General features: G+C 32.4%; 1 protein-coding gene across 7 annotated transcripts in view; it reads right to left on the minus strand.

The window, feature by feature from the left end:
* The window catches only part of LOC129743701 (zinc transporter ZIP10), a 114,635-nt gene that overhangs the window by 13,472 nt on the left and 90,198 nt on the right, over nucleotides 1–10,965 (minus strand). For all 7 annotated transcript variants that reach the window (XM_055735814.1, XM_055735813.1, XM_055735808.1 and 4 more), the window contains exon 3: nucleotides 5,351–5,586. In XM_055735814.1, the coding sequence (XP_055591789.1) occupies nucleotides 5,351–5,586 (236 nt within the window). The remainder of the gene's footprint in view (nucleotides 1–5,350; nucleotides 5,587–10,965) is intronic.

Raw genomic sequence — 10,965 nt, forward strand, 5'->3', positions numbered from 1 at the left:
GCAAAGCAGATAAGTTGACTGGATCTGTCGAATAACACCTTCTAGCGCCACGTTGAACATCATGCAGGATAGACCATCACCTTGTCGAAGCCCCCTGCGAGATTCTAATGAACTCGACAATTCACCCGAAATCCGCACACAGCACTGCGTTCCATCCATCGTCGCCTCGATCAGTCTAATCAGCTTCCCGGAAAAGCCGTTCTCGTCCATGATTTTCCATAGCTCGCTACAGTCGATCGTGTCGTATGCGGCTTTGAAGTCGATGAATAGATGGTGCGTAGGGACTTGGTGTTCCCGGCATTTTTGGAGGATTTGCCGTAATGTGAATATCTGGTCCGTTGTTGACCGTCCCTCCATGAAGCCGGCCTGATGACTTCCCACGAATCTTTTTGCTTGTGGTGTGAGACGGCGGAGTAGGATTCGGGACAATACTTTGTAGGCGGCATTGAGGACAGTGATCGCACGGTAGTTCTCACAGTCCAATTTGTCGCCCTTCTTGTAGATGGGGCATATGACCCCCTCCTTCCACTCCTCCGGTAGCTGTTCTATGTCCCAGATCCGGACTATCAACCGGTGTAGACAATCGGCCCACTTGTCCGGGCCCATTTTGATGAGTTCAGCTGCGATGCCATCCTTCCCAGCCGACTTGTTTCTATTCAGCTGGCGAATGGCTTCCTTAACTTCACTCATCGTTGGGAGTGGCTCGTCTTCGTCGTTGGCTACGCCGGCGATGTACCTTCCCCAATTTCATTTACTAATATGTAGATCATTTAACCAACTTGGCTATGTTTGTTTGACCTTGTGTTGTTTATCTGATTCTATTTTGTTTCATCTTATTTTATCTAGGTTTATCCAATTTAGCCTCTATTTTATAACGTCTTATTCACTGACTTTATCATATTTCGTCTTTACATCCTTGTTTTGTCCTGCTTCGATTTGCTTACCCTAAAAATCATCTGAGGAAGAACTAAAGGAAACCGGGCAAACGAAATTTTGATTTTGATGCCGAATGACTTCAAACCGATAAACGTTGGAATCTAGTGTTACCTCGAAATACAATTTTTGGCCCAAAATCGTCTTTCTAGAACTTTTTCGGTCGTTTTCCGGTATAAAGGTGGCTTCATAAGGTTGGGCTTCGGAATGGTCACATAAAATTAATCGCAAATTACTAAAAACAACATTTTTGAACGATTTGAATGTGTATAGGGCATCTTTGACATTATTTTTACGAGGGTGTTCAACTTATTCAAGAGTGATTCTAACGAAAATTTTAAAACAAAAAAAAAACAACATTTAATAAAATAATTAATCTGTGAACGAAAATTTACGAAAAAACTACAAAAAAATACAAAAAAGACGAAAATGCAACAAAAAACAAAACTAGAAAATAGCAAAATGACAAATACGCCAAGAATTTCATTTTCCTGATAGAGTCATTCAAAGCGGACTCATCTCCCAGTAACTCATATAGAAGGGGGACTCGTTTATCCGTTTGTTTTGACATTATTATCCGTTCAATTTTTTTTTCGAATAATTTTATTCGATTAATCCCCTTTTTTAAATAAACTAATTCAACGAACCTGAAAGAGGCAGTCAAAGTGAACTTTTCTCTTAGTCTACATATATCTATAAAAATACATGTTTGTCTGCCTGTCTGTTCCCTATAGACCATGGGTGGCCAACATTTTTAACAGGCGGGCCAAATTTCAGAAAGAAGATCGACTGGCGGGCCACAAGAACTTATTATTCCGGAGTATTATAAATTTTGTTTTTAAGCTAAGGATTGCATTAGTCACATCGAGTATCGATTCATCTTAATAAGTAATTTTGATACGTGCATATTTTTACTAAATTCGCTCCATTTGAAAAATAGTAGAAAGATTAAGCAATACGGAATGAATTATCACTCCCAACATAAGTATTTTTCCAAGGGATTTAAAACCTCACCGGTTTATTCATCCCAGAAATGTCAAATCGCGTTACAGTACGTCAATTTACAGTAAGTCAATTTTATGGTCTCTTTTAGCCAAGTTTTATGAACAAATCAGGAAAAACTGCAGAATGGAGTTGTTGAAAAACGGTCATAAGCTTTCGACATTTAAAAGAATAAGTATTTCAACGAACTTAAGTTATATCCTAAAAATTATTGATTTTACAAAGTACGGACCTTGATGCCTTAACATCAACTCAATTCAACTTTTTCTAATTTTCCAGTATCTCTTTTTGACAAGTAGCCTTCTTTAACTAGGACGAATACAAATTTGATTGTTTTATAACCGTTGCACCTTCTTTAAGTAAAATTTTTGATTAAAAAAGTCGTTCTTCCGAAAGATTTGTCAGTACCACACCGGTTCTAGTTTAATTCTACTACCCAACTGGAAAAAATGTCTTGTTTTTCATTATTGATGTACACAATTGCAAAGCACGTTGCCAATTGAAATATGTTTGTATTTGGTCTAATTTTCAAAAATAAACCCTTTCTCGAAAAATCGGCAAAACATCACATATTGAGAACATTTACAGAGAAAACTTTGGACATGTTACATAATTTGCAAAAGTTATTAAATTTTTATGGATAAACAAAGGTTTTGACTCTGTTGTGGTATGAGCCTACTTGGTTGAATGATTCAACTGAATCAAAGCAATCGAAAGATTCCTTTTAATTCAACCACGGTAAATGAAAAGTTCATATACCAGTATTTCGATAGCAACTTACTACCTTCTTCAGTGAACGTTTTCGATCGATTGATCAATCGAAAACGTTCACTGAAGAAGGTAGTAAATTGCTATCGAAATACTGGTATATGAACTTTTCATTTACCGTGGTTGAATTAAAAGGAATCTTTCGATTGCTTTGATTCAAAGGTTTTGAAATAAAATTCAATTTACGAATGGTTGAAGTTGTTGTGGAGTATTATTTCAATTATGATGGTTCGGTGATTTTTTTAAATTTTTAATTTTAACGATATTGATAGGGTCGATTTCAGTTTATAATGTCAAATGATTCTTCATGTTTCAAATTATATTTGATAATTTTTTCAGATTTTTATATTATATTCGTATACTGTTAGGATCGACAGAAAATTGGAAATGTTCGAAAAATGCATGGAAAATGACCAAACACAAAAATATAGAAGCGTGTTTTCTCGCAATTAGTTTTTTTACACTTTTATTCCTCATGCTTGTATATCATTTCAAAGAAAATGTCAGATCTTTGTTTTGAATTTAGCAATTGTTGATGCAGATATATTTATCCAAATGATATATGAAGATAAATAAAAACGTACAGTTCTTAGAACATGCCTTCTCCAAAATGAGCTTCCCGGGCCACAAAAAGTTGGTCGCGGGCCACATATGGCCCGCGGGCCAAGGTTTGGCCACCCATGCTATAGACTATAGACTAGAGTTTTTGGGGTCGGAAATCGTTACTAAAATGCTTTCAAACGGCAGGAGTCTCCCATACAAAATCATTAAAATTATGACACCATTCGAACAATTTCCGGATACTACAAACTACTAACATAAACTAACAAGAAACCAATATTTTGCGCTCGTTTTCAAGTAAATGTTATTTCCACAGATGAAAAAAAAACATTTTTACAATATAAAAAACTTAAGCATTGTTTCTCTATTGGCGAACGGTTTTGCTCTGAATCATTCACACCAAAGTATCGGGAATAATAAATATTATCGCCTTTTATCATATCGGTTGGTGGATCTATGCTTGCCGAATAAATCACTGTTTTCAAAAATTCATGCATTGTGATCTAAGCGTGTTACCCTCAATTTGGACTGATTATTAGACTGAGTCGATTTGGGTCCTTTTTTTGAAATTAAAGCTTCGTTTTGGTTTGAAACTCATCCATGATTTTTTTTTTGAGATTTTTTCACTATCGTATGGGGGAGATAAAGGTAGAGCTACCTAATTGTTTCATGTTCAGACACAAAAAAAAGTCTATTTCCTTAAGGGCCAAAACTTGAAAAAGTAGATAAAAACGTTTAAAAATGCATTTTAAATTGTTTTTCCGAAATCTAAAAATTAGTCACTGTAGGGGCATAATGAAAACCCTCACTGGGGCAGTATAAGCACCTTCAATCGAAGCATGATGAGCATTTTCTGCCGTAGAATCTAGCAGCAAATTCAATTTGACGAAGTCAACTGAATTATAGAGCTACAGCTTGACTTGTTTCATCTGACGATTTGGTCTATTGGTTAGATGTCGGAGAGGTAACCAATAGACTCGAATTCGATTCCTGGTCGACGTGATTTTTGCACAAAACGGTGAGTCGAAGATCTATCAAACAAAGCAATAAAATGATAATGAAGGTCTGTTTAAAGAATACAAACATTTCACACACACTCAAACATTATGTTTCTGGTGCTTTTTTGACGGATAATGCTTCTATCCATAAAGTGCAACAATCAAAATAATCGATCATAAAAAGTTAATGAAAATGAATCGAATTCGAGTCTTTTGATTACCTCTCCGACATCTCACCAATAGGCTGAATCTTCAGATGTAAACTAGTCAAGCTGTGGCTCTATAATTCAGTTGACTTCATCGAGTTGAATTTGCAGCCTTATGCTACGGCAGAAAAAGCTCATCGTGCCTCGATCAATAGTGCTCTATACGCCCCGAGTCAACAAGTAAGAGTAAAAACGTGTTTTAAATTTTGTAATAGTAAAAAATCAAAAATTTAATGATGGTGAAAATTGAAATACAATGTGTACATCATGTTGCAGTGTATATCTTATAGATTAAGATGATTTAATGCTCATAAAAGCTTATTTTCCGGTGCTTAAAAATTATAATATTTTCGTCACTTGAGCACCTTGTTGGTTTTTTTTTAAATATTTCTGTAAAGGTGATAAGGAGATTTATTTTCTGCGAATACTTCGATAGGCACAATCGGTGATGTCAGATGCCAAATGCCAAAAGACATACTTAAATTCAACAGCAAATAATTTTTCAGACTTGTAAGATACGAAGTTACGGTCTTGGACCAAGTTGTTCAGCGGAACATTTCTTTTAAAAAATTTTAGAGGCTCGGTTCTACAGAAAAAAACCAAAATTATGATGATTTTTCAAAACAAAATATTAAAATTTCCCATACAAACATAAATGTTAAAATTTACTCATGTAAAAGTTACATCAACAAATCTCCGAAAGTTTGAGTTTTGAACAAAAACGAAGCTTTCAAGACCCCAGGGTTTGAGAAATTTAAAAAATGACCCCAAGTCGACTCGGTCTACTGATTATATGTGTAGTTATGTTCATTTGTTAGCCTTATCGTCTTACGGTTGTATGCGCATATGGGAACACTTACCCCTTACAAAAAGTTCACATACCTTGGTTTGGCGGAATGTGTTTCATGATCATGGTTGTCTGCATCTACAACGCCGAATGAAACAGCTACTTTCGAGTGATCACCGGTTGCCTCTCCAGACTTTGGTTCATTTTCGACGAAAGGGCTTTCCACCAAATCCTCTGTACGGAACCCTTCCGGCCGATGCTCGTCTAGGGTGTGCGAGGGTGAAAAATCCAACCCCCCAAGACCGAGACTGTGCATCAGATGTTCCAGGCCCTAGAATGGAGAGAATCAAGTGTAAGCATTTAGAAGTTGTTTTTTTTATTATTATTAATTGTAAAGTTAGTTTTTTAGCGTATAGCTTTGAAAAAATAACCATGATAACAAAAATTAAAAGGCACATCTAAATTGTATTTTTTAGAAATATGACCCGAAAACTTCATGGAAGTTATTTGGAAACATATTATAAAAATTTTAGGTCCGGTTCCACGAATAAAATCTAATTTCACTATTACGTTTCACGATATAGACCGATTTCTAAAATATCATCAAATATGAGTCAGTTCCGGATCATCCCGACGATGCGCGTTCGAATAAACAAGATGACTTTGCTGCTGTTTAGAATAACTACGCGATGGACGTGGGATATGAATTTGAAAGCTCATTGTGCGTCTCAGGAGATTACTTCTACTATAGATACATGCGAGACACCTCTACAGAAGAATAAGGAAAGTGTTAGAGATGACAGTTTTATTGTCCACAGAGCGTACAACCGGGTGATAATGACGAATGATTTACGCACGATTACAACTGGCTCTAAGGCTGCACACTTCAGATTAATGCTTGTGTATCAACGTTCAAACAGAGTGTCAGCAACCTCTTTCCGTATGTTATTTTGGTCAGAAACGTGAGATACTTTACGTGTTTATAAAAAAAAAGATTTTTCAAGAAATTTTAAAACGAAGATGTTTTCAAATTTATATTTTTTTTAAACATTTTGGTTGTGAAGTGAAAAATTTATTCAACTTTATAATTTAAATAGGATATTAATAATTTGACGAAATTTGACTAAATAAAGATTGTGCATTATTTTCAAAACTGGATAAAACTGGTCGGTTATCTCTGTTTATTTGTATAAAACATTCCGTTAAATGCAGCACCTATCTCACAGCACATCTTTACTCGCATTTTTGAGATAGAATTGCTTTATCTCATGAACCAAATTGAGATAGATGCTTTATAGAAAGTTTAAAAAAAAATATTATCAAAAATCAAGTTTCGGAAAGGTAGAATTAAAAATCCGGGTAAGCAACCCATATTTCTAAAGTAATATGCCATAAAAATTATATTACAAAATTGTTAAGTGAATTATAATATACAAATAAATATTTCAGCAACTCTGAATGATGGTGTCACAAATTTTGAGTATTTAAGACTTTTGTATAACCTAACAAAATAAAAAAAAAGCAAATGTCAGTAATATCCATGCAGCGGATGTTTTTTCATTATCAAAATAAAAAAATAATGGATGTTGAAGGTTTAAATTATAGCATAGAATCAAGTTGTTAATAAAAAATCAAATTCTGATATTTTCTCTGAGCATTTAAGTGAATAAAATGTATTTTAGATGATCTCAATAATCAGAATGCAGTGATTAAAAATTTAGATAGAGACGTGATATCAAATAATAATCATTTTTAAATATTTATATTAACATATTTTGTTTTTCTTTTTTTCTTGAACATTTTAAATCATCAGATTGAGATAAAGCAGGAGTTCATTTATTTGGAATATTATAGAAAAATGATTTTTTTAGTAGGATCCATACAAAAGTTTATTGTTCACACCCTAATCTATCATTTGGAGGTAGAGCTCCAAGGTTCCCAGACATTATAAAATTTGGGACATCCTATTGTCCATGCATGGTTGGTTCAGTGATGAAAACTTCTGTCTTCTTCCAACTGCTAAATTTACAATTTGGCTTGCCATATCATCAACTTGCGGGCAAATTTATTCCGAAAACAAATTTGAACCTATCTGGAGCAACCCCTTTTAAAATGAGCAAAGTAAAATTTCTGACCAGGGATTTTTAGATCTAGAGATTTTCTTCTGACCATGTGGGGCAGTGGTTTTCAAAGTGGTCCCTTGGGGACATTGAGAGCTTCCAAGAGGTGGCGAAAGGGCTTTGGGGCCGGTGAGGTCGTAATTTACATTTTCACAAATTACGAAACAAAGTAGATTCTCAATGACAGCGAGTAAGTTCGATGCAAAACAACGAAATTACGTTACAAAACTAAACATCAGGCTCACGACTTAAAAATTTATAATTTTGCAAAGCTGCAAACGACTTTTTGTTTTGGTTTCGCAATATTTTTTTTTTCTAAAAACGTATCTAAAAGGTTTCATTAAAATTGTCTCAGAATTAGTATACGCTCTACAGGTTTATCTTTTTTTTAAGATTATATAACGATTAATTTTAGATGGCAATGCTTAATAATCTTCAAAATATAATGTCTCAAGAATTCTGCTAAACAGAAACACCTACGAAAAAATCTTTGTTAAAAGGTGTCATCTGTGATTTGGTGATAGATTCTTTGGAAATAAAATATGACAAATTAAGAGTAAGAGAATTTTTATTTCATGTTCTTATTTGTTCATCTTCATTTAAATCGATTAAATAATCAATTGTGTCATTTGCCATGGATAAGCTTTTAATTTTTTTGGTTATCATTGCTGGAATTCAGTAATTTGAATCTAATTTAAACTTTTAGGGACCGTGAATGCTGCATAACTTTTAAAAAAACTCAAATTCAGATATCAATAAATAATACGTTTTTTATGCTATTTCATCGGCTTGACAGTATAACTAATTTGATTTTAATTTTTATTCAATAATGCAAATTAATGGTGAATATAAGATATATGATTTGATATCAAAACAAACTAATCAATCAGTTTAAGTAATTGTCCAGGAAACTTTATATATAATTGAGTGTTAACGGCAGATTTGAAACAAAATGAGGCCCTTGGAGCCAGAAGGATATAAGTGCAGGAAGCACGCATTTAAGTTGTTATGTTCGGTCATTTACCATATTTTTTTTCGAAAATTTACATTTTTGTAAATGGTACAAAATGGTAGGTATGTAAAAAAAATCAAAAAAATTGTAAAACCACGAAATATAGTTTATTACATCACATTACTGAATCAAAATCGTGTTTCAATCCTGGCGAAATTTTCACCACTAGATAAACAAACCTTCCAGATCGAAAGTTTCTCGGTACGACAACTTACAACGCTTTTTAAAGTGAAATTTTGAGACACTTGCTGAATTTTCACAAAAACTGGTGTAGAGAAAGTTCGGAAAACTATTCAAAATATTTTTTTTGGATTTTTTTTGTTTTTTTCAACGTATTTATAAATTCATAAATTATGTGATTGAAGTCAGTGCTTTTAAATGGTATTAAAAAACAAGGTTTTTTAAATTGTGAATTTATAAATGAAAAATCATCAGTTTTAAATTTTTTTCAACTTCTTATTCATAAAAATAGTTGAACACGCAGAGAAAACTTGGATTTGGAAACAAAACAAAACTGCACTTTGATTCAAAAAATTTATTTTTTCGATTCAATCTCCTGTTTTCTTTGAATCAATGAATTATGGTTTTGTTTCAAATAAATAATTTTTGGAAGAAAGAATTAATTTTTTGAATCGAATAATTTTGGACTTTGATTTTAAACAAATTATTTGATTCAAAAGACATTTGTTAAATTGCATATTTATTTGAAAACAAAGTAAATTTTCTTTCAACCAAAGAAAAATGTGTTCAATGCCAAGGAATAATTTCTTAAAATGAAAACTTCAAACTTAGAGGGTTTTTCGCATTGAGTAAGAAGAATTTAAAAGGAAAAATCGGTTTGGCTGGTCGTGTGGAAATGTGGATCACAGTTAGCTTAGTTAGGAGGATTCAGGATAAAGTATGGTAAGTTTATGTTAATTAAAGAATGAATATTGAAGATTTTCAATAAGTGCTTGAAATTTTACAGGACCACGGCCGATAGATGGTTTTCCAAGTCCCTGGATGCCTCAACCGAGGTGACACCGCTCCAATCCAGTTTCATTTATTTGTGAATAAAAATAAATTTTCAAATTTGAAATCCTTTCTTTTTATTTTTTGAAATTCCTAATAGGAATTTCAAAACAACAGAAAATAATGCTTCCAATTGGAACAAATAGAAAATGGTTCAATAAATAACTGCTTTTAAATCTAAATTAAATTACCTTGTGGCAAAAGAAAGCAACTTTGAATCAAAAGAATCTTTTTTTTGTATCAAAGTATCAATATTTTGAATCAAAGATTTTTCAAAAGAAAAATTCTTTGAAACAAACGAAAACGAATTTGAAACAAAAATTTTTTTTTATTTATCCCAAAATCAAAGGAAATTTTCCTTTGTTTTCGCTGCACTTTCCTTTGATATAAAAAATCTTTTCGCTGCGTGAATGATCACATATAAGCGAGTTTTGGTTGTGTTAAGTCTCCAAGGTATGGAAAATCGGCTTGAAAGTGAACCAATTTTTATTGGTTTTCTTCGTTATTTTTGGATTGAAAATATGCACAAGGGTAAGTGAATTAATACAAAAATCAGCATTCAATATGCAAAATTCATTGTTACTTAAATATTTAACTATACTTTGCTCAAAAAGTGTAATTTTTCATGTCTAAATTTTTAAATAATCTTAAAAACCAATATTAAAAATCTTGCACATGCTAGTCTTATAAATAAAAATGGAGGCATTATCTTTGTAACCCTATCACGTATGTCGGTCGGAATGAAGTAAAATTCGGTATCCGAGGGTTTTTTTTTTGGGTCGAAGATGGTTCGTATGTATAATAGTTTCAAGAATCTCACTTTTTGTGGAAGGGGGTCCTCATTATGATTTATTCATTAGAACACGCAGAAAAATAGAAATTAGTTTCAAAGGAAAGTGCCGCAAAAACAAAGGATTTTTTCCTTTGAATTTGGGACAAATAAAAATTCCTTTGATTCAAATGCATTTCCTTTTGTTTCGAAGAAATGCTTTCGTTTGAATCAAAACTTTTTCTTTGTTCCAAATAACAAAATGCTTTTGATTCAAAAGACTTTTCGTTTAATTTTGAGAATTTTTTCTTTATTTCAACGGCATTTGGATTTCAATTTAAAAGCATTTGTTTATGAATACTATTTCTTGTTCCTAAAAAATTCTAGTACTACATATGGATTTTCGTCCTATTGGAAATAAAAAGAAATCAATTATGGTTTAAAACATTTTAATTCCCTGTTCCCGAAAAAAAAATTCTTTGATTTTAAATTAAATATTTTGATTCAAAAATTTGGAACTTTGGTTTAATGGAAAAAAAGTTCGGTTCAATATAAATTTAAAATATAACAATTTAAAATATACTTGAATCAAGGAAATTGGATTTTGTTTCAATGTACACAAGATTTTTGAATCAAAGATGTATTTTTTTTATCTCAATGGTACTACTTTTCGCTGCGTGAAGGTAAAACGAAGTTTACCGAGTCAGCTACTTATTTATACTTGATGTCAAATAAAAAAAAATCTCATTTTAAAAGAAATTTAAGATTGAACCGATAGTTTGATTTTTTTTGCATAAA

The sequence above is a fragment of the Uranotaenia lowii genome, chromosome 2, assembly GCF_029784155.1.
Source record: "Uranotaenia lowii strain MFRU-FL chromosome 2, ASM2978415v1, whole genome shotgun sequence".
NCBI lineage: Eukaryota > Metazoa > Arthropoda > Insecta > Diptera > Culicidae > Uranotaenia > Uranotaenia lowii.